General features: G+C 37.8%; 2 protein-coding genes across 15 annotated transcripts in view; one reads left to right on the forward strand and one right to left on the reverse strand.

Moving 5' to 3' along the window:
- JCHAIN (joining chain of multimeric IgA and IgM) overlaps positions 1-8,745 on the reverse strand; it is a 43,451-nt gene extending 34,706 nt beyond the window's left edge. Inside the window, exon 1 of the mRNA XM_074324483.2 lies at positions 8,612-8,745. The gene's annotated coding sequence lies outside the window, so the exon portion shown is untranslated. The remainder of the gene's footprint in view (positions 1-8,611) is intronic.
- The window catches only part of RUFY3 (RUN and FYVE domain containing 3), a 67,541-nt gene continuing 50,891 nt past the window's right edge, over positions 7,882-24,531 (forward strand). For 5 of the 14 annotated variants that reach the window (XM_088791258.1, XM_088791259.1, XM_088791267.1 and 2 more), the window contains exon 1: positions 7,882-8,470. In XM_088791258.1, the coding sequence (XP_088647384.1) occupies positions 8,125-8,470 (346 nt within the window). In that variant the 5' untranslated portion in view covers positions 7,882-8,124. Of the gene's footprint in view, positions 8,471-21,417; positions 22,259-24,531 lie in introns of those variants that run through there. The other 9 variants (XM_019757083.3, XM_019757084.3, XM_019757088.3 and 6 more) reach the window with 7 other exon arrangements.

Genomic DNA, 24,531 nt, shown 5'->3' on the forward strand with positions numbered 1-24,531 from the left:
AGGGGCAAGGGGCTAGAAATGGAGTTAATGATTGATTATGCCTGTCTAAGGAAGTCTTCATAAAATTCCAATAGTATGGGGTTTAGGAGTTTCCAGGTTGAACACATACCAGGAGACTAATGCATCCCAACTCCAACGGGAGAAGCTCCTGCACTCAGGACCCTCCCAGACCTAGTGCTATGTACCATGTTTCCCCCAAAATAAGACCTAGCTGGACAATCAGCTCTAATGCAGCTTTTGGAGCAAAAATTAATATAAGACCCAGTTTTATGTTACAGAGTTGATTGTCTGGCTAGGTCTTATTTTCAGGGAAACACGGTATTTCTTTCTGACTGTTCATCTATATCCTTTAGCAGACTAGTAAACATAAGCAAGTGATTGCATAAATTCTGTAAGCAAAATAATCGAACCTGAGGAGGGGGTCATGGGGACCTAGGATTTTAAAGCTGATCAGTCAGAGAAGCACAGGTGACAACTTAGACTATCTCCAAATAGATAATTGAGTTGAATTGTAGGACACCCAGATGGTGTCACAGAATTGTTTGGTGTGGGGAAACCCCAAACACATCTGGTATCAGAAAGTATTGTGAGTTGTAGTAGTGTAAGTGTACAGGAGAAACACAGATGGAAAACAGGTTTTCTAATTCAAGGGCAGACTGTAGACTAACCAGGTTCCTAACCCAGCTCCATCACTTACTACCTAACTTTGGGCAAGTTACTTGATCTCTCTGTTCCTTAGTCTTTTCATCTAAACTAGAGATAGTAGTAGTACCTACTCATAGAATTATGAGAATTAAGTCAATTAATACATGTAAAGCACTTAGAACAATGCCTGTTATATAGTAATCACCTAGAAAGTGTTGACTTTCTACAAGGTTTTGAGAATTGACATTTGGCACATAGATGCTCAATTGTAGCTAATAGTATAGGGATTCCTATTCATTACAGAAACAGAAAATAAAGGGTAGTTATATATGTAAAAATGCATGAGAAATTAATATCCTCAGTTTGGAAAGATGAGAGCATTGGGTAAGAACATGAAGGGATATAGAAAATCTGGGACAGGACAAAAAGCAGGGAAATGAATAGAAGTTGAAAGTATTTGATGTTCTATGTCAAATCCCTGACATCTGTATATAAAGTGGTGAGGAAAAAAATGTTTTAAAGGAAGAAAAACCTTTTCTTTTAGGAAAGTGGAAAAAAATGAAGTCTGTTACATATTCCTCTGGATATATCAAACATTCCTTCAAAGAACTTACAACACTAAATATTAATTCATTCTGGAATAGCCAGGATATAGATGGCGCTATCCTATTTTATAAATGTAAAAAGTGGCATTATCTGGTATAAATTAGTAGCAAAAGAAGTAACAAATCGTTGGATTTAATATTTACATTGTAATCCAAATTTTATATTTTCTTAAAACATTTAAAGAGCACTGAGATGTGCTGAATGCTATCCTAGCACATGAATAATAAATTGTTAACTACTCAAGGTGATCATTTTTCATAGAGACTCACTTTTTGAACTCCAGAGAGTCTCACAGACCAGAGTTCCAATAGATTATACTGGCTATCAGGGATCAATACAAAGCAACAACCTCTTAGTTTTGTTAGCATGTTAAGCTACAGGCAGCTATTGAAAACATAAAATAAAAAATAAGAAAAAAATAGCAAACTAGTGAACCAGTGACTTACTCTGTCACTAACCAGCTGACTGACTTTGGGCTAGTCAATTTCTCTAAGTCACAGTTTCTTAACTATATTCTTATCTATGAAGGAGTTAAATAAAATAAACATATCCATTTAATTTTTGTGTAGAAATTTAATTGCTTATCAGACCTCTACAACTGCCTTAATGGTCAAAGCTTCTGGCAAACTGGAAAATAATTTTTGTGATCTTAAAGATAAAAATTAGCTTAGCTAACTTGAATAACTTCACATACCTGACAAAAAATATTTGATATACCTGAGGAATGGCTGGAGTTGCTTATTTTTCCTTTCTGGTTGTATGAAGTAAAAGCATTTTAATATGTTAAAGTAATATGACTTTATATTACTTTAAAGTTCACATTTCCAAAATAATTCATGAAAGGTGAAAATCGGTATAATTTAGATCTCAGGGATCACAATGAGGAACATGTACCACTGTCTGAATAGTAGGTGATACCAAAAAAAAAAAAAAAAAATCACACAAATCAGAGTTACAAATCATTCAAAATGCATATTGCTTCAGGTAATAAATCAGATTTTTAAAATTGTTTTAGATACTGATTCTTTTAAAACCATTTGTATTTTGCTATTGAAAGTTGAAACAGTACAGAAAATTTAACACCACCCAAATCAACAAATGTTAACGTGTTTTTGCTTAGTGTATTTTCTCATAGCAAAGTTTGTATTTTAATATACTTGACTTAAGCCATGTATTTCAGATGTTTTCTTGATTCAGCTATTCGTTTTTGAAAAAAACGATTTTTTTCACATTTGCTGCAAAGTGAACCTTTAAATTACAGTAACTATTAAGAATCAACATTTTTTAAACTGCAAAAAAAAACTAGAATAAAATAGTAAAATTGTTCTGCCTTAAGAGAAACAATATAGGGTAGTAATTAGGAACCTGACCTCTGGAGCCAGACTGAGTTTAAATCCACTTCACCACTTATGTTGTGTCTACTTAACTTTTTTCTATGTTCAATTTCCTCACATTGAATAACGCATGACTGTTATAACCATTTAAATAGTTAAGCCATATAATACACATTTAGAACAGCACCAGGCAGGTAGTGCTTAGTATTAGTTACTACTAATCCATTTTTTAAAAAAACTAAACATTTGAAAGAGTTCATTTTCTCCTTGGTTTTTTCATAATGGTTCTTAACCCAAAATGTCTAAGGATCAGTTACTTGTGCCCTCTACAGTTTCTGATTTAACTGGCCTGATTTTGACCCAGGGATGTGCATTTTTAACAGGTGCCTTAGATGATACCATCAGATGGTCTATAGAACATACTTTGGAAACACTGCTCTGGGCACACTGAATTTTAGGTTTCTCTTAGCTAATAAAAGATATGAATGAAATGAATTACAATAATGAAATATGATGTGGTTACCATTGGAACTACAAAACCTTGAGGGTAGCCCCATCAGAATTGTTGAAAGCAATGGACCTTCCCACCTCCACCAAAAAAAAGAACAGGCCTAATCGCGCCATTTTACATACCACATCAGTGGGTTCCTAGACTCTGAAACCAAGAGTCCTTGGACTTCAGGAAACCTTACACTAGGGGACTGACTGTTCCTTTTAACCTTAAGCATTGCTTCATTAATATGTATACTAGGTATATGATCATTTTACTGTGCGTGGGAGAGGGGATTACTCAAAGTAAGTAGGTGACTGAACAGAATTTTATTAGCACCTAGAATTTTTTAATATTAAGTGAGCTCTTTTAGACATGCATTTCTAACTATATCATGTTTGAACATACAAAAAGAGGAAAATTAAGGCCAAGTAAATAAGTTTATTTCTTAAATTTCATAATCCAATTTTTCTGAATCACTTCTATCCAGGGTCCCTGATGGCCACAGAAATAAGGACTTTTGATAGGATTTTAGAAAGAAAAAAGGAGTTTTTAATAAAAAGGGGATGGTTGAGAACTAGTAGAATAAAGCGGTTATGCATTGTAAAAACTCAAAGATGTCAACTTTGGGAGTAGACACTTTGGTAGAAGAAATAGACACATTACAGTAAGCGCCATTACTGTTTAGATAGGATGCAATAGGACCTCAAAAGAGGCATGTACCTCTCCACAGAAGGAGGGCAGAGATCTGTTTGAGTGGAATCTTGGGAGAAGAGTAGGTGTGGCAATATGAATAAGGCCAAACCTTCAAGTTACCCAAAGGGGAGAAGAGTGTGAGGAAGGTAGAAGATGATACTGGAAAGGAATTGTGGGGAGAGGTTAGATCATTAAAGACCTTAAGGAGCTTAGATTATATCCCAGATATGGAGAAGGTAATCAAAGTGTTTAAGAATCAGTGTGACATAATAAGAGCATCCTTCAGAAAAGCAAATTACTTTAACTTCGGTAGAGCAATGAAGTTGGAATAGATGAAAAACAGGCAGGAAACCCAGCTAGGAGTCCTTTGCAATAATACAGGCAAGAAAAGATGAAGATTTCAGTTAAAGCAGAACAAATCAAGGGACAAATTTGTGAGAAATTTAGAAGAGCATCTGAAAAAGTGCCTGGGATTTAGAACAAACTGTTATCATAGAAGGTCAGCAAAAGCAAACCACCAAATAATTTCAGCAACACAAATATTAAAAGTCTAAAAGACTAAGTATGATAAGCTCTTCTAGGATAGGAATTCTACTTCTCCACAGTATACACATTGAACACAACTTTGCTGTTAGCAGATCTTCATTAAAAAGAGTAATTATCAAAATATTAATCAAAATAGTCCCTCAACATGATTTATTTTCTACTATAAAGTTAATATATTCACTATAAACTACTTGCAAATACACAAAAGTGGAAAAATGGAAAAGTACATCCATATTTCCACCACCCAAAGAAAACTGCCATTGTTTGACCTGGACTGAATACATTGCTTAAAATAAATACCTTTCTTAAGGGTGCATTGTACTCTTAAGAATATTACATTAAAAATAGTGCTATTTTTTCTTAAGAGTATTATACATACAATAAACATGGAAAGGAGGTATATATTGTCTAAGTATTTTTGTAATTAATGTTTGAAAAACTAAGTCAATAACAGACATCAAAACGTAGTAATTCAAAAGTAAAGATCAGCGGACTTATAGGAGAGCTTTCACATGAAGGCTTTATATTAACTAATTAGTATAAGTAAATTCCTGCATTTATTAAAATCAGAAATTTAACATGAATTAATTGCCTGGTTTTCAAGTAAGACTTTTCCCAAATACTGCACTATGAAAAACAAATGCTGAATAAAGCCATTATTACAGAATCATAAAACCCATATACTATACTGAAAAAAAATATCAACCCTCCCAAGCGGTATCTTTTCTCTGATCACAGCTCTAAGAAGCTTATGTTAAAAGTATATCCTGACATTGATCTCTAAAAGATTTTGTAATATATTTTAAATGTCCATCCTTAAGATCAGTTTCTAAAAACCAAACATGGATAAGTAAATGCAGGTAAAGTTGAAAAGTACCTCTTGCTTTATTTTACAAGAAAAATAGAGCTTGATTCTTACAGTGCTAGGATTTTGTCACTTTAAAAGAGTGTAAGATGATACTCTGTGCATTTTCAAGAAGGAGCAACATGTTTAGGCTTGTTTTCATAATCTTGGCTTCCCTAGATGTGTGCAGCAGCTGAATCAGCCCTTTATGTCACTAGAGCTTATGCAGAGCTGTGATTATATTGATCCAACAGCCAAAAGCATAAGAAACTAGGAACTTGGAGTACCATCCACTTTTAAAGAAACTGCTCATAAATAGCCTTGCCTGTACAATTTAAAGGACTCATATTTCAGCTGATTTTCTATATTCATTACACTGCCACTTAATTAATGACAAAGCATAAATAGAACTGTTTTTTTAAAGTAGAAAGGCATAAAAAAACCAATACACTGTAAGATTCCAAGCATGTCAGTATTCCTAATACCTATAGGTATCCTGGCTAACTAGAAGGGAGAACACTAGCAATTTATAGAGTAGGTAGTGTTTCATGCGTTAACTTGGTGACTCCCTTGGCTGCTTATCAGCCTTTCTAAAGAGTGATTTGTGAGGACTCTGCTCTTTTTTCTTTTACCTACAACGCCATCAGTGTATATTCTTGTCAAATTCTTTACTGGAACATTGCAAAATATCTCCGTGTAGGAACTTGACAAAAATATGATACTTTGAAACTTCCGCCAAGAAAAACTAGGCAAAAGATCCAATTAAGGATGGGTGTTAAAACCATATAATACAGGGTTGGGGGTGTGCTGGGGAAAAAGGTAAAGGGATTAAGTACAAATGGGCAGTTACAAAAGTCACGGGAATGTAAAGTACAGCATAGGGAATATAATATTGGTGTCAGGTGGGTACTAGACTTAAGGGGGATCACCTCCTAAGTTACATAAATGTCTAACGACTATGTTGTACACCTAAAACTAATATATTGAATCTCAACTGTAACCGAAAAGTGAAAAAAAATTTAAAGTGAGAAAACTGATGCAGATAACAAGCTTTCAGAACAAATTGTGGCTTTTGTATCAGGTTCCAATAACTGAAATCTCTCTTTACCTGTATGTAACTTATGTCTGGGGGCTAAAATAAAATGTCAACAGTTCTCTACAGAATATATGTATGTCTTCTGGAATCTTATAGTTTTTTCTTTTCAAGGTATTATACAGTTTGCAAATACTAAAAGGCAAATATGTTTTCTTATAAAGACCCTCACCAAAACTGAAATGAAAAGGCCCATCAGACATCCAAAATTCTAAAGATATGATGAAAAGGCTGCCCCCAATTTTGTTTTTATTATCATGTTATACGCTGTTCTGTCAAAATGATAAAATATAGCTAATAATTATTTTACTCTATGCCATACCGTTTTAAAGGCTTTATTTATATTTTTTATTTAACCCTCACAACATCTCTATGAATAACTAATAAAATCACTTTTACAGAAGAGGAATCCAGGTTCAGAGGATAAATAACTTACTGAAGTAGGCAGTAGGGCTGGGATCTACAGGTTAGGGAAATGCCAGAAAGTGAAAAGCTATTAAGAAATGTTTTGATTGCTTGAAGTTAGCTTCTTGTAAACATCTCACTTTTAAATGCTTCTTGTTTAAAAGATTTGGTGGAAGATAATAGTAGAAGTCTCGTGGCAATTTCTTGTGGTAATTTCAAGAGTGATTTTCGGACAATAATACCAATAATAAAAAGGTTTACTTTTCCTTTCAGAGAAGTATAACTTCCTTTACAGAGGGAAAGACAGACCAGAGAAGGAGGAAAAACCAGGTGGGCAAAGTGTTACGAAGTGTAGTGATAATTTAAAATCACTACAGTGATTTTAAATAGTGATTTTAAATTATGAGTTAACATGGATTCTATGCCAGCATTTTGCAACCGGAATACAAAGCTAATCAGGAAATACGGTGGCACGTTCATGGAGGCAGCATAAAGAATAATGACAGTAACAAGAAACTGTTTTTAATAGAGAAAGAAATGTTGACTTATGGGAATTACTGGATCAGTAATCATTGATTCACATATTCAAAATAGAGCAGCAGTGGCCAATTACTAGCGAGACACAGGCAGTATGAAAGTGAAAACTGTCGACCCGTAATAGACGCTTGTCACATGAATTCTAAACTATTTGGCTTAAAATGCATTCAATCGAACCCGGAACACCAGATTTCTATACAGCGCACATGACAGGGAACAAAAGAGGTGGTGGGAGGCAGTGACCCACCTCTAGTATTTCACGTAAAAAAGCTTCTGAATCAAAACCGTAAATCAACGGTTAAAGTTCTAGTGTGTGAAAGGCAAATGGTACAGTTTAATACCGGAGGGGAGGGGGAGCGGGGGTCCTTTTTAAAATAGCTTTTGCCTCTTATTCAACGCAGATCTTTGTGCCTCCGTGCTACCGATAAAGTTAGGTGGTTACACACAAAACGCCGCTAGATATTTCGCCAGGTCTCCCACCTTTCAAGTACCAGGGGGGCGAACACACCTGACCGCTGAAGAGGGTCAGGTCCGGGGCGGGTAAGGACCAGGCACAGGGCGCCGTCTCCTCCCGGGGTCCGCAAGGAGACCGGAGCCTCGGGAGGGAAACGAACGACGGGAAGAGGAGGACACCGCCCCCTGGGGGAGCCGCGCCGCGAGCTGGAGGCCGGGGCGGGAGGGGCAGACGAGAGGAGGCTGCCGGTAAGGAGGCCGAGCCGTCGGGCGGGGCTGTCCCCCCAGCTGGCTCGGACGCCGGCGGGGCGGGTTGTAGACTGAGCTGCGGAGCCCAGACGCCTGCCCGTGGCCAAGGAGAAAGGTGGCAGCGGCGGCGCGGATCGGACGGGGCAGCGGCTCCCGGCCGTGACCCTCTGCTCCCCCGCCCGGACCTGGGTGCGAGTCGGAGGCGGCGGTGTATAAAGAAGCCAGCATGGCTGAGACTTCGCCACCGCCCACCTCCGTCACCGAAAGTTGCAACGAGGAGCCGGCGAGGGGCGGAGAGCATCGGCTGGATGAGCCGCGCCGCGCTCCGGCCGGGGTCGCGGACCGAGAGGGTGAGGCCGAGCTGCCTCTGGCCTCTCCCGGCGGGCAGTCGGAGCCAGACTCGCCGGTGGCCGCCCCCTTCTTCCTGCTCTACCCGGGCGATGGAGGCGCGGGTTTCGCAGCGCGCCCGCCGCCGCAGCAGCAACAGCGCGCCTGGAGGACCCCGCCGTCGCCGGGCTCTCCGCTGCCCTTCCTGCTGCTGAGCTACCCGAGCGGCGGCGGCGGCAAGCACCGTGAGTGGCGGCAGGGAAGGGGGAACCCCCGCGGGGAAGGGCCGGCCCGGGCCCGCGGAGCGCGGGGAAGGCGGCAGCGCAGGGGAAGCTCCTGTCTCGGGGCGCAGGGGGCGGCGATGGTCCGGACGCCGGATTATTTACCTCCGACTCTCCCCAGGCCACGGGCTTCCGCCCGGCCTGGCCTCACCTCCTCTCTGGGCCGGGCGCTCACGTGCTCGCGGGGTCCCAGACCCGGTCCCCGGCTGGGGGAAGCCTTTCCCCGAGTAGTCGAGGAGGGGGCGGCTCCCAGAGACCCGGCAGCCCCGCTGGCCCGCCTTCTCCCGGCCCCGGGTGCCGCGGCACCCAAGTAGGTGTGGCTGCTGCAACGCCGCCGCCAGGGCGGCCTCAGTTGTACCACTGAATTTTTTACGAGCGTTCACTCCATACCCATAAATATTACAGATCCGTCCCCCGGAATGGGAAGAGAAATCAGGAACAGTGCGCGAGATGACAAGAAGGGAATGGGGTGGCTTTGAAGGGCACCACCCAGGATTATATCGTTTGGCAGGAAGAGGCCTTCACCTTTTGAAACCAGTCAAGGGAGCCCAGCAAATGTAGCTGACCCTACTGTGTGCTCTATCAGTCACCAAATGTTTATTGATCCATGTAATGAGCCGGGCCCGATAGAGTAGACACTGTGTATAAAAGACTGTTAGAGGAGTGTTAAATCTGGTTTAAAAAGACAAGATCTTACAGTATGAAAATGTGACTGAAGATACAAGGCATGATATAAATGCCAAACACTTTGCTGTATGAGTTCTGTAAAGGGAGAGAAACTTGCCTAGGGTGATGAGGGAACCTGTCTCTCTCCCTTTCTCTCCCTCCCTCTCTCTTTTCACTCCCAAAGATTCTAACAACTCTGCACTGCCACGAAACTCTGACTTTGCCTTTTCTGCTCTGTGATCCATCCGCCAGGAAAAGATTGTTAGTTGAATATTTCCTATGTGCATCTGCTGTGATTGTCATAGTTAATCCTACCGTCTCTGTGAGCCATAAATACAATGCTGCTTTTTCAGATGAGGAGCTGAAGATCAGTATGATTAAGTGATTTGTCCAAAGTAACAGAGTAAGAGAAGGAATGAAGTTGACCCAGATTCCTTGCCTACCAATCTCATGCTCTTGAAGCAAACACCAGACATCCAAAACTGTGGTGGATGGTCCCTGCTAGATTAGGGTCCATTGCATTCAGCAACATGTAGTCCAGTGTCACATTTATTACTTTATTTCTTACTGTTTATTACTTTACTACTTACCTAGAAGGAGGGCCAACACTGACCATTGACTAAGAGTCTTAGTAAAACTGTAATTTGGGTGTTGCAGTGGTCAGCCCGCATCTCCAGGTGGGAGTATCAAAATCAGGACAGAAATTAGTCCTTTTATAAGCAGAGTAAGTAAAGATAAAAAATATTCTCAATACTGCTTTTCATTTTCTAAGGAATCTGCTTTCTACTTTAAACACAGCATCTTTTTTATTTCTGTGTAATCTATTTATTAACCACATCACTATAGAATGAAGACAGTTCTATCAATTCTTCATAACTGTAACAGTTGTAATTCAAGGTTTGATGTAGGAAAAATGTTCAGCTGTTGGCCAGAATCAGTTGTGAGGATTAATCTGAATTTCAATTAATTATATTTGATTACTTCCTTTTATTAAGGGGTGACACTTTTTTAAAGTAATGTTAGAAAACTAGAGCCTAGGTATGATCGAGATCAGGAATGGAAGACTTAAAGCTAAAATTTCGTAAGTGTGAAATCTTAGTCTCTACAACAGTAGCAAATGTATAACACGATTTGTTAGCACATAAAGTTCTAATAGTTCCTGATGGGTTTATTTCTGAAATTGTTGGTGTGTAAGAGCTCAGAAATATTACTGAGAAAATGCATGTGTCCCACTCCACTGTTTTTAAAGACCAGTTACTGAGGACATTTCATATTAGTAAAAGATCACTGGTACATGTTCTATTCAAATATAAAACAGACTTAAAATAGTTCTTGTTTTAGGCTGTGAGTTTTTATTTTTACCTGCTTTTTAAATATGTACTTTATAACCCATGCATGCTTGGAAAAAGGAATGCTCTGTTTATTAATAAAAATACTTTCTTGTTGCTGCCCTGCAGAGTCAGTGCAATATTGCTTTCTATGACGTACCTGGATATCAGAACCCTGGGTGTCCTGACTGTCTATTTGAGACTAAACAGTTTCTAAAAGACCACTCATTTCAATAACAGGACAGTAAATGTACTCAGCCTCTCATGTAATGTACTCAGCCTCTCAGTAAATGTACTCAACCTGATGAATATTTACCTCATCAATACCTCATTTTTAACTCTCACTAATGTATTTGCCAAAAGTGCATAATATATAATAACTTTGAGGCATGGTATATTAAGGCAGTATTATCTTTTTTATTTCAGAATCTGTACTCAGATTTTTAGTTAATCTTTACATTTGAGTTCAGAAGCTTTGCTTTAAATGACACTGATAAAGAGAGCAAAATGTGTGCCGAAGAGCCTAAACTTTTTCAGGTTTGTGATGTGTATTGTGTCAGTGTAAAGTCCTGCAGGATGTAATATCCATATAATGTGCTTCAATACAATATAAAAGAAAGGTTTCTGATGTGCCCTACTGGGTAATGTTCCTTTCTGAAGCTTTTGAGGGCTGGTAACCTCATAAAGTTTTGTGCTTCTAACTTTTAAATCTCATAAAAGTTTCTACCATGCTATTTTTTTCATTGATTTATAAAAATTGCAAGTAACACATGGATCTATTCTCATTTTTAGATATTTTATAATACACAAGTACATTGAGTACAAAGTGAATTTTCCTCTCTGTTGGCCCCCAACCCCCCATCACCACCACCATTTATTAGCAAAAAACACCTCCTTTGAGTTCGGTGAGTTTTCCTTCAGAACTTTTGCATATGTTCACAGACATGTTGATGGTTATTTAATAGGGCCTTTTTCCCTTTCGGAAAAAGACAACTTTTTAATATAATTCATGTAGAGAAGTGCCGCATTTACAATATTGTGATTCACAAACCTGTTAGCCTTCAACTCTTTTCCAACTGTGTTGAGAATGCAAAGAGCTGCTTTCTGATCCATTAAATGCTGTTCTGTCAAATGGCAGATATAAGGGTCCATAAAAACAGAAAAAATTCTCAGAAACATAGCATCTTCAGACTGTGTAATTGTAGATTAGTGACTACCAGAGTATGGGAGTTTAGCCCTTATGAGTATCAAAATGCAGGTGGGTTCTTTCCACACTCATCTGAAATGACCTGGGACATCCTGAGCTTCTGAGGTACAGGGAGCTGGATCATGCCCCCATTTTCTGCCGTATGACTTATCAGCCTGTTTGCTGCTTGCCTACCTGATTTGGCTTTTATCACCATTCTGCCTAAACTATCACAGTTTGTCTTTCCAACAATTTCTCCTTTCTCTTCTGCCTTCTTTCTTCTGTATTTACCTACCCTTCTAGCCTGGTCTTTATCAGAAAGTCAGATCATACTTCTGAGTGACAAAGCAACAATTTCAGAATGTTAGCTGTAATCTTTGTCTTTGATTTACGTTTGGATGCTCCCGTCTTGATAACCATAATCTCATCTTTTTTTTTTTTTTTTAACTTTTATTTAAGTATGTTCTTCCAGGACCCATCAGCTTCAAGTCAAGTAGTTGTTTCAATCTAGTTGTGGACAGCACAGCTCACTGTGGCCCATGTGGGGATCGAACCACCAACCTTCTTGTTAAGAGTCCCACATTCTAACCAACTGAGCTAACCAGCCACCCCCATAATCTCATTTTTTATAGACATGAGTTTTCTTATTTCTGATCTTCGCTTCATTCTGTATGCTAGAGGATCCTATAAATCTCTTCATTAGGTAACAAAGGTTTTGCTGTAGTTATGTAACCCAAACAATTATGAATAAAGAATGTGACTAGTAAGATAATAATAGTATTTAGTGACTACCATTATAAGATATTTTTATGTGCCACGCAGAGAGCTAAAAATTTCACATATATCATTACTTATAAATTTTTTTGTTATATTTATAAGAGGTATTTCTTAAAATTTCCAATAGATAGAAGAGCCAATACGTAAAACTACTCACTTAATAATGAAAGCTGAAAATAAAAAATGGGGAGGAGGACGAGTCCAGAGAGACTTCATCTAAGTAGATGGACGCAACATATGTTTTTCATAAGACTATTTAGTGTCTCTAGAGTGACTTATCTAAATTATTATAAAATTCAAAAAAATCTGATAGAATAACCTTGGATTATAGAGAAGATTATATTCTGGACATACAGGTTCTATGGTGTTAGGAAAGGTCTTATCTCAAATTTAGCACACATCAAAATTACCTGAAGGTCTTGTTAACCGATTTCTGGCCCTATCCCCGAGAGGTGTGTCTTTTTGTTTTGTTTTTTTTATTGCAGTATAATTGACATATAACATTATATTAATTTCAGGTGTACAACATAAATATAATGATTCAATATTTATGTATATTGCAATTTTTTAAAACTGAAGGACAGATAATGAATTCATATTCCTGAATAGTCTGACTCCAAAGCTTATGTTCTAAGTATGTGCTCCCTAAACAAAGGCCTTCAAGAAACCAGTTTGGGTCTAGAGGACGGTAAAGTTGCTGTGTGGGAGAGAGAGCACAAGAAAGATGGCAAAAAAAACTTTTCAGACTGAAAGACTGGTGTTGGCCTCAAAACATACTCGCCTGACTGTATTCTGTCTTACATCTTTTCCCTTTTTGTTTGACTTTTAACAGAAATCTGTGTGTTAAAGAGGTAGAATTTTATGAAGAAGCTAAGAGAACATATTTTTCTAGTGTAGGTTATAGATAGTAAAAAGTCTAGGTGGATGATGAGAGTGTGGCAGAATTAACTGAATGAAATAATGCTACTTCCTTGTTGGCCAGTGTTTTTGAAAATTCCTTAAATTAAAAAAGTTGCCTAAAAAATAGGCTTCCTCTTTATCATTGCACTATAGGTGACCTGTAGCCATCATAAATAAAACTAGAATCTCATTTTAATGAATTTTGCAGGATGTCACAATGGTTATATTTCTACCTAAACGTTATTAACATCAAAACTTCTTACTATAGTGCAAAGTGGTTCAAGTATGAACTTTAAAATTTAAAGCTTTATTTTGGGAAGTTAGTAGTGCAGCATATGCATTAAAGAATCGGCTAGAAATTATGTGAAAGGAACTGCTTTTAGTTACAAAGCAGTGGTATTTGAGGGTAACTATCAATATGGCCATGGCCTGTACTGTAGCTATATTTGAATAATTATGAAAAGTTCACAGTCTTCCTGAAACATATCAAGAGTTGAGAGCTGCTGGCCAACATGATATTCCTTTTCACAGAGCCCATCTTAGTGATTGTCTGGTTCTATAGTTGTTCCATACCAAATGGACATGACACTCAGCATGTCAGAGAGAGTGGCATGGAGGGGAGGGCGGAGGAGGAAAAGTTTGAATGAAACCTCATAATCATAGGAGAGGAGAAATGGCAGGCTGTGATAGCAGGAAGCATGTAGAAAGCAGAAGTTGTTTCAGCATGTTGGCTTTTAGAATGTGGTTCATCTAACTTTAGCATCCGTTTAGGGACTCTCCACAGACATCTATCTACTTCCCTTGCCTTTTTATGAACTTAGGAACTCTGGTCACCTGATGTGATTGCTGGTAAAATTCTAACCCCAACTCTTCTTTCTTCCTCAAGGCCAGAAAGATACGCCAGCATACCCTTTGCTTGGATCTCCTTTTTACTTTCCTCTGCCGCAGTCCCATGGCATTCATCATTACTGACTTTTGTTTCATGTGATGATAAAGGTTTTGCTTTTCACGTTTTCTTTCCAGAACTCTCAAAGGGAGTATGACACTTATAAGTATGACAATGCTGACGTTTACTGACTACTTACTTTGTGCCAAGCACCGTGCTAAGCATTTTACTTGCATTGCTTCATTTAACTCTGAAGTAGCTAATACTATTATCCCCATTTTGTCAGTGAAGAAACAGGGACGGAAACAAGCAATTTGCCAAGGTTACTGAGCTTCTAGTGGTGGCCTTGGATTCACTGTGTGCGTCTGACTGCAGAGTCCACGTGCTCTCTCAGCCTTCTTCACTGTCTCCCATAACTGGAATCATGTCCTTAACTATAAATTAATCCTTCACAGGCAGCAGCCCTTCTAGTTCCTTGTCCTACTCAGTAAAGCCACATTTGCTATGAATGAATGATTCACAAGTCACCAATTTGATATAGAAAATACATATGTAAATAACACTGAATCTGTGTGACAGGACTTAGGAATTTCTAAAACATCTGTAATTGTCTTTTTCTTGTCTATTGCCTTGTTCTTTCTTCATACCCCTAGTATCTAGCACATAGTAGATATCCTATACCTGTTAGATAAATGATTCTCTTAGGCACAAATGAATAAAGCCTGTTTATTGGGGCATAAAAATGTAAATTAATTTTATAGAACTTGGGGGTTTTGTGGTTAAAGTGAAACAGGAAGGCGGAAATATACCACTGCAAGACTATGGAGTACTTTAGAGTAACATCTATGAATATACCAACAAGTATCTATTGAGAGTCTAGTATTTGGTAGGTATTGTGTTAAGCAGATGTATAATCGTATGCAAATCAGGCAAAGTTCTTCTCATGGATCTTATGACCTTTGTGAAGCAATTTATTTAGTTTCATTTTATAGTGAATAAATTGAGACAAGGGGATAAATTTCCCAAGGTCATTAGTAAGTCTTTGGTAGCTTAACATCTGTAAATCATCGCCTACTGCCATTTAGCCATGAAATCAGTTTTAGTTATTAAGGTAGGAGTTATTTCTAGTCTTATTCTGGTTAATTTTAACAAGTAAAAAAGATTATGCATTATTTAATACTCTTGGTGATGTTTGTTTCTAACAAAATAACACCTCAGCTTCTTAGGTATAATCATTTTATAGTACGAGGTCTGACAATTAAGTACACGAATTTATCTAGAAAAAGTGCTACATACGTCATTACTGAATATCAGTACAGTCACCTTTGAAGTACTCCCCTTGGGAAGCTATGCACTGGTGCCACCACCTAGTCCACCCTTCAAAACAATTTTAGAACTCGTTCTGGAATGGTCATCAGAGCTGTCGTCATAGTACCCTTGATGTCCTGAATGTCATCAAAATGTCTTCCTTTCAATATTTCCTTTACATTTGGGTAAAGAAAGAAGTCATTGGGGGCCAGATCAGTTGAATAGGGAGGGTGTTCAATGCACCAGTTATTTGTTTACTGGCTAAAAACTCCCTCACAGACAGTGCCGTGTGAACTGGTGCATTGTCATGATGCAAGAGCCATGAATTGTTGGGGGAAAGTTCAGGTCATTTTCATCTAACTTTTTCATGCAGCCTTTTCAGCACTTCCAAATAGTAAACTTGGTTAACTATTTGTCCAGCTGGTACAAATTCGTAATGAATAATCCCTCCGAATCAAAAAAGGTTAGCAGCATCGTTGCAATAAGTTTGCAAACTCAATTGTCAGACCTCAACTACTATACAAAGTAGTACTGAGTCTGCCGAATATATAAACCTAAAATTATAGAAATATCAGCATCAGGGGTGAGCATAATAGATCAAGTAAGTAGGGAAGTGAAAGGGAGGGAAGACTGGAACATGTGAAAAAATCATAATCATTCCATTGAATCATCTTCTAATTTAGCAAAACATCTGGGCTTTTCACCAATGTTATCGTGATAATAATTTATCAAGGAGACCCTTTTGTGGTAACAACAACTACTGAAACGGGGGTGGGAGTGGGTGGGTGAAGATGAGGGTTTTTTTTTTTTCTTTTTAAATTTTAAAACCGTGATCCAGGAAGCCTTGGGAAACAGAACTTGTGAAACTTACAAAGTGATTTAGTTTGACAGACTTTAAGAAGCATCATTATGTGCAAAATAGGAGACCTCTACCTATAAAAGAAATACCCTCAAACTTGTTAGGCATCCCTGCAAGAAATTACTTCTGAAAAGTATCTAAATAATATCATTTAAAATGAAAAAATTAGAAATAACCCAAATGCTCACCACCATGAAAATGGATCAGAATATTGTTTATACATGCAATGGAATATTACCTTATAATAACAGCAGCCAATATAGTTACACACTACAATGTGGATGAATCTTAGAAAACACAATATTGAATGGAAGGTTTAGAAGGTTATAAACAGCATGAAACCCTTTCTATAAAGTTTAAAAAAAAATTAAAGCTAAATCTATTGTTTAGGCATCTGTATATTTGTAATATTTTTTAAATTAAGGTAACAGTTTACACCAAATTCAGAAGTGGTTGCACAGCAGGAAAGATCCACGCTGGGTTCTGTTTCTCAGAAGATGCCCACTTACTTTTTAAAAACCTGATCTAAATGTGTCAGGGTGACTAAGTGGAATACATGGTTTGTGAAGCATTAAGGTATAAAGTGTGAAAGCTTTCTTCTTTAAATCCTAAATTTGTTGAAATTCATATTTAGGAAATTTCATGAGGACCTTTTCTGTGTGTTTTTTCTTTGTTTGTTTTTATTTTCCCTGAGTAAAACATAATCATTGGGATGGAATATTGATGTTGCAATGCATAGAAGAAAACATGGACTTGGGACATCTAGACATAAACAGCTTGGAATCCCAGATCTGCCACTTGCTAATTAGGTGATCTTCAGCCAGTCACTTGGCTTACCTTTGGTTTGCGTGTATGTGAAGAGGGGATATTAAGTATCTACTATGCAGGGTTCTTGTGAGGATTTGCTATGGTATTTATAAAGCGTCTAACAAAATAGAAATTCAATAAATAATAGCTACCTTAAGTAATAATTTTTCCTCATTGTGTAATAGGGACATTGGGCATAACAAATCAGTCTGTCTTATAATAGTAACTGAGTACATATACTTTAAAAGGAGTGTAACTTCTAACTTTGAAATGTGAATCTCATTTGCTTTGAATCAATCATAATGTGGAAAATTCAGACTGTGTAAGCAGCTAGAACATAGTGTTATTTAGATCATCATCTTGGATTTGAACTTCACATAAGCCTATTAATTCTGTTTTAGGGCCAAAGAGTGTACCCCAGCCCTTCTTACCACTATCTTACAAATATATACCTTTATTCACAAGTGGGTTCAAATGAAAAAATAGTTCAGTACATTTTATATGTTTATGAGAAAAAATGAGAATATGAGCAAAAAATTTCAAGGTTTGCATGTCTTACTGATGACTTAATATAATATTACCTTTATATTCTAAGCTAATATGTTTACTTAGTAAAAACCCACATGTAAAAACAGCACTAAGCAATATTTAGAATTATTTTATTAGTCTTATGCAAGTATTGCTTGTTTTCATAGTAAATTCATTGCTTGTGAGCAATGAGTAACCGTTCGTGCTGAAGAGTCAAGGGTGTTTACTTGTAAATAGGTATAACTAGGTAATGGAAGTACAGGTTTTCCTGCCTACCCACAGATCTTATTTCTGAAATGGATGCTAATACCTCCTCAAACTGGTAGACCTGGGAAACTCAAGGGTAACCAGTGCAGGAAAATTTTTCTCTTCTGGGCAAAAGTTTTAGTTGCTTTGGGCTGCCCTCCCTGTGTCCTCTAACTGGAGAGAGGACCTTTGGAAGGAAGGTTAACCAAGTTTCTCTGCTTATTAACCTAGACATTCTTGTCCTGGTATGTTGTAATCAACCCGAACCTCCTGTTCAGGGTTAGTAAATGCTTATTGGTCAGTTGGTGGAAAAATTGTTTGTCATGGTTTGTGTGACAGGCTGAATTGGCGTATTGGTAGACGCCAGGTAATCCCAAAGCATTCAGATTTGTTCATATATTCACTATTCTATTTTTTAAGAATGTGTCAGTGACCTAGACACATATGTACAGAGAGCCAGGACTGTGTGGCATTGTAGTTCCAGGAGCTATTCGGTGTAAGTTTAACTTAAAAGTGTTAATGACTACTTACTATGTTTTGAAGTATAGCCTGGCTTAAAATGAAACTGTAAGCTATCCCCTTTAAGCTTGAATGTATAAAATGGAAATATGTCTAGCTAGAAAGGAATCAAACTGTAGTTAAACGTGAAAGTGTTTAATGAAGTCTTGTATTCAGTATTTGGATATGCCAACCCCGCTTCCTGGAAAAAGTGATCTTGTCTAACTGCTACATGCCCAGTGCCTGGATTGCTGCCTGGCACGTGGAGCACTCTCAGTGAATATTTACTGAATGGATGAATGAATGAATGAATGAATGAATGACTAACAGATAACTCTGGGTCCAGATGTAAGATAATGTTGGAAGATATTTCAATAGAACTGAAGAAACCTGGACTATTTTATTTTCCTTAGTAACTTACTGATCTTTTTCCTAATTTTAAATATGCATATACTTATATGCATTCTTACATTGTGCCAGTTTGCCTTCCTCTAACAATATGAAAAATGCCTATTTACCTACAGAATCTGGTTCTTTGAGCTCAGTCTCAAATTAGAATTAAGCGTTTATGAAATTCTAATAAACTGAGGGATAATTTTTTTAGTTTCCAGTAATTAGTAAATCTGGGTATCCCTCTGATAAGAAACCCCTAAAACAAAATAAATCCTCTTGGGATGTATTTCTTGAAGTTTATCTTCCTCCTTAAAACCAAACCCTTAAATAGAAAGAACACTTGTTTTCAATAGTCCAAAACATTTTCAAAGAAATCTTTGTTATCCCTATCTCATTTTTATTTATGTAGCTCAGAAAGCAAGTACCTAACTTTCTGCTACCAAGGTATAAATGCCTCATTGGATAATGTAGATGTAGGTGGTGGGTGGGTGAGTTGGATGGTTGGTTGAAGAGAATATGATAATGTGCCCTTTAGGATGTTCCAGCTTGGGAGAGTTTTTAAAATGTAACAGTTTTATCTTCTGATTAGAAACATAATACATATTTAATGCAAAAACTTGGTAAATACAGCAACATCAAAAGGAGTGGAGTTGCTATTAATTGGAAAGGATTTTACTTTTTTTAAAAATACTAAATTTATTGGGGTAACATTGGTTGATAAAATTATATTTGTTTCAAGTATACACTTCTAAATACATCATCTGTATATTGCATTGTGTGTTCACCACGCGAAGTCAAATCTCCTCACATCACCATATTTTTGACTCCCTTTACTCTCTCCGATCTTCCTCCCTTACCCCTTCCCTTCTGGTAAACACTAAACTGTTGTCTGTGTCTGTGAGTTTTGTTTGTTAGTTGCTTTCAGTTTTATATTCCACATATGAGTAAAGTCATATGGTTCTCAACTTTTTCTGTCTGACTTATTTCGCTTAGCATGATATTCTCAAGACCAATCCATGCTGTCACAAATGGCTGCATTTCATTTTTTCTTATGGCTGAGTATATGTATACCACATATATATATGTACCATGTCTTCTTTATCCAATCATCGATTGAAGTACCCTTTGGTTGTTTCCATGTCTTGGCTATCATGAATAATGCTGCAATGAACATAGGGGTACATATATCTTTATGAATAAATGTTTTCAAGTTTTGCAGGTAGTCACCCAGAAGAAAAATTGCTGCGTCATATGGTAACTCTAGTCTTAATTTTTTGAGGAAGCTCCATACTGTTTCCCATAGTGGCTGTACCAATTTACACTTCCACCAGCAGTGTACTGAGAGTTCCTTTTTCTCCACAACCTCTCCAATACGTATTATTGTCTTGTTGATAATAGCCACTCTAACAGGTGTGAGGTGGTATCTCGTTGTGGTTTTGATTTGCATGTCCTTATTAGCTAGTGATGTTGAGCAGTTTTTCATATATATGTTGGCCATTTGTATGTCTTCTTGGGAGAAGTGTCTGTTCAGGTCCTCTGCCCATTTTTTAATTGAATTGTTTGGTTTTTTTGTTGTTGACTTGTATGAGTTCTTTATATATTTTGAATATTGGCCCTTATTGGAGGTGTTGTTTGCAAATGTATTCTCCCATTCGGTGGTTGCCTTTTTGTTTTGTTGATGGTTTCTTTCGCTGTGCAGAAGCTTTCTGGATTGATACAATCCCATTCATTTATTTTTGCTTTTACTTCCCTTGCCTTTGAGGTCAAAGTCATAAAATCCTCTCTAAGACCAAGTTCGTAAGTTTGGTACCTATGTTTTCTTCTATATATTTTATTGTTTTAGGTCTTACATTTAGGTGCTTGATCCATTTTGAGTTAATTTTTGTGTATGGTGATAAATAGCAGTCTCGTTTCATACTTTGCATGTGGCTTTCCAGTTTTCCAGCACCATTTATTGAAGAGGCTTTCTTTTCTCCATTGTATGTTTATGGCTCCTTTGTTGAAAATTATTTGCCCAAACAAATATGGGTTTATTTCTGGGCTCTCAATTCTGTTCCATTGGTCTGTGTGTCTGTTTTTACTTTTTTAACTTCCAGATTTTTTTCCTTGCATTTCTGTCCAGTCTAAAAAATTCAGGTCTTTGTACTTTTGAGAAGGAAATTATACATGCCTGAGAATATGATATTTAAATTGAAAAATTTGCTTTAGCTTTTCTTAAAACACCACTTTTAGCAGAGTAAAGAATATTAATTGGCATGTAAGGATAAAAGATAGAGGTGAATTATGTGTTTGTTGAATTAATCTAACTGCCTCTTTTACCATCTTTGCTATGGAGTATTACCCAGTATTAATTGTCCTCCTGTTATCCAGCCCTTTTACCCAAAGTGAGGGGAATTGATGAGGATATGTGCGTTGTGTTATGTCTGATCACAGTTTGACTAGCACAGTCTGGAAGTGGGTTGTGCAGGATGAGAGCGAGCAGCCTAATTGCTCCCCCTGCATCAGCAGCATCTATAAAGCATCCTGGGAATTGCTCGCCCTACGTTCGGAGCAGCTGGTCACATGAGCCTGAATTTTCAGTTCAGTTCATTAGTCAGCCATTTTGGTCAACACCCTGCTTACTGCGCACAACCAATCCTATTAGAACTCAGCATCCCGGCTCATCTGAGCAGATCCTGGAAGTGATTTCTGCAGTTCAGGATTTTTTTAAAGCTAAATTGAAAATACCGGTTTATTTTTCATTCATTTTTTTTTTCTTTTGTATTTTTTTTCTCCACCAAGAAGGAAGATTTTTTACTTATTCATGCGGAGGCCAGGTTTTAAAGCCCGCTAAGGTGGCATCGACTGTGCAGGATTTAAAGCGTTATAGCTCAACTGAAAAAGAACGGGGTAGGGAAGGGAAGATAGGAGAGAAGCTGGGAGAAGACAAGCATCACCTTATTTTGCTATGTGGTAGGAACTGTCTATGAGAAAAGATAGCATAATACTGTTTATCTTGAACAGTTGGTTCTTAAACCATAAGGTATTTTTCCTTGTGTGTGTGTGTTTTTTTTAACCTCCCCCACCCCTTTTCTTGAGAGCTTTGTTCCAGAGCTTTGGATTTGGGGTTTTTTTGGTGAGGTTTTATTTATTTGTGTGTGTGTGTGTGTGTGTGTGTGTGTGTGTGTGTGTTGTGGTCCCAGCTGAGTCATCATGTCTGCCCTGACGCCTCCAACCGATATGCCAACCCCCACCACTGACAAGATCACACAGGCTGCCATGGAGACCATCTACCTTTGCAAATTCCGGGTGTCTATGGATGGAGAATGGCTCTGCCTGCGAGAGCTGGATGACATCTCACTTACGCCTGACCCAGAGCCTACCCATGAAGGTATGGTCAGACCTCGTCCACTAGTATCTCACCAGCATCCTCATTGTTACAATGGGCTGGGAGGGTCAGGGAGAGGTAGGAAGAACCCATACTCTAAACTCTAAACTGTTACCAACCCTGAAAACCTTTCATCTGTCTACCGCCCAGCTCCCCTTCTCTACTGGGAAAAAAATATTTTTCCCTCTCCCCTGAGGTATCCTTTTAAAAGGTGCTGGTCTTGTTTAGAGTTCTTTGTCTTTAAGCCTCTAAAGAGAACATTTGAGGCCAATTACCACATCTGACCCTAATCGATAATGAAAAGGCTATTAATTTTAATTATATACTAAACTATTACAGAAATCACACTGATTCTTAATAGAGTGAGTTAAGACAGCATGACTATTATTATAGGATCATACATGATACAGTTAAAATGTTCGAGGAGTATCGTATCATCTGGATGTAATGTTAACCAGGCTATGTATGATATCTAGAAAAATATTTGGGCAAACATTGTTTTTCAATAATATGGATTATTAGGTTAGGCAAGAAAGCAGTTTTTACATTCAGTGCTTATTTAATGAATATAGACTCTTTAAAAAAGCATAATGCGTAAAAAAGTTAAACATGATCAATAAGGTAATCTCTACTCATGGAATCTATTGGCTATTGCTTTTTGTAAGTTATTTGTGGTAACTATGATGACCCATTTGAAATTTCTAGTCAGTAGCTCTGAGGCCTTTGTAGTCTCTTGGCTTGTGACTTTCTTCCAGAACCTTTTCTAAATTGTGAGAGGTTTGTAGCCTCTCCCCCTTAATTCTTTTAACTTAGTACCATAAGGAAGAGAATGAATTTTAGTCATAGCCTCAAATTGTTTTGTTTTTTTATATGGTAGTGGCCTGTTAGCTAGTGTTTATTTTGTACTGTTAAAATGAAGAAAAATGCTCACACATGAAGAGAAATTCTTCATAAACATCTTTCTGATGTTTAGGCATATCTACAGGACAGAGGGCAGAAGGTGAATTGCACATAGCAGATGGTGTTAGGAAAAGTGATTCCTTGCCCTTAACCTTGCCCTGCAATCTTACCATGACTCAGATTTCACCCACTGTGTCTGATAAGGATTTTATTTTCCCAGTTAGACTTAGCCTTGAGAAATTATTGGAGAGGGTTAGCATCACAGAACACAAAGTAGTCATTTGGGGTGTGTCTTTAGGGGCAATGTTTAAGTAGTTTTTAAGACCCTCTGTATCTTTGAACAATTGCTTTGTCAGTTGGACACTTCCTTTGGCCGTGAGTTTCAGAATGTGCACATGGGTTGGAAGACATCAGCTGGAGTTCCATACAATGACAGTACTGTTTAAAACAGCCGCTAGGGATGAAAAATACATTTTTAGAAGGCTACCTAGAAGTCTTTTAGAAAATGCCTCAGTGTACATATCTTATTTTTAAAAATATTTCCGTCCATTTTGAAAGTCATACAATATGAAATATTCCCTTAATTAAGAAATCCAGTGTAAAAAAAAGCCAGTGTATCAGTGCCTCAAAAAGAGTTTCGAATAATTTTATTTCTTTGTATATAGATTTGTTTTTTGATCGAGATTCCTATGAGTGAGCAAAAGTGAGCTGTTTGATTTATGTAAGCATTTGTAGCAGTGCTGTTTGAGTTCATGGAAAAATTGTGACAGAAAAATGTATGAGGGCTGCAACCTAAAGTATAAGTAGCATACCCTCTGATTAAGGAAAATAGACAAATAGGAAGTTCCCAACACCTTACAAGCAACTATAGAGAGGGTGTGGAGGAAAAATAGAGAAATGTTGACAATGAATTTTGGACTTTTTCCTTAAACTTTGCAAGAGAAGCAAGAATTTCATATGGTTAGAAATGGAAATAATAGAAGAAAGCGCAGGCGCAGGAAAGGCATCGGTAGGTTAGTGATCTAGGAAACTCGGTGGCGCTTTACGGGCTTCTTATCTCCTTGCTCCACTGGCTGACTCTGGATGTACACACAGTCATTTGGACTCAAGAAATGTCTGCTTTCATATTAATACCAGTGACAACTGTTAGGTTTAGTTTAGCTCTCAGCATTTAAGTGGTGGCCACCAGGCCAGTTGATAATGCACATCTCACTTTGTTGACAAAATGGAGCCCTTGGTGCCTGGACCCACAGGAGTAGTCACAGAATACTTCCTGGCTGAGCAGTAGAGGGAAAGCCCTCTGACCACCCAAATCCTCCACTGGCCCCCTGACTCCCACAACAGAAAGTGGGCAAAAAGCATAACGGACTCTCTTA

This window comes from Rhinolophus sinicus, chromosome 1 (genome assembly GCF_057876585.1).
Source record: "Rhinolophus sinicus isolate RSI-liver-muscle chromosome 1, RSI-T2T, whole genome shotgun sequence".
NCBI lineage: Eukaryota > Metazoa > Chordata > Mammalia > Chiroptera > Rhinolophidae > Rhinolophus > Rhinolophus sinicus.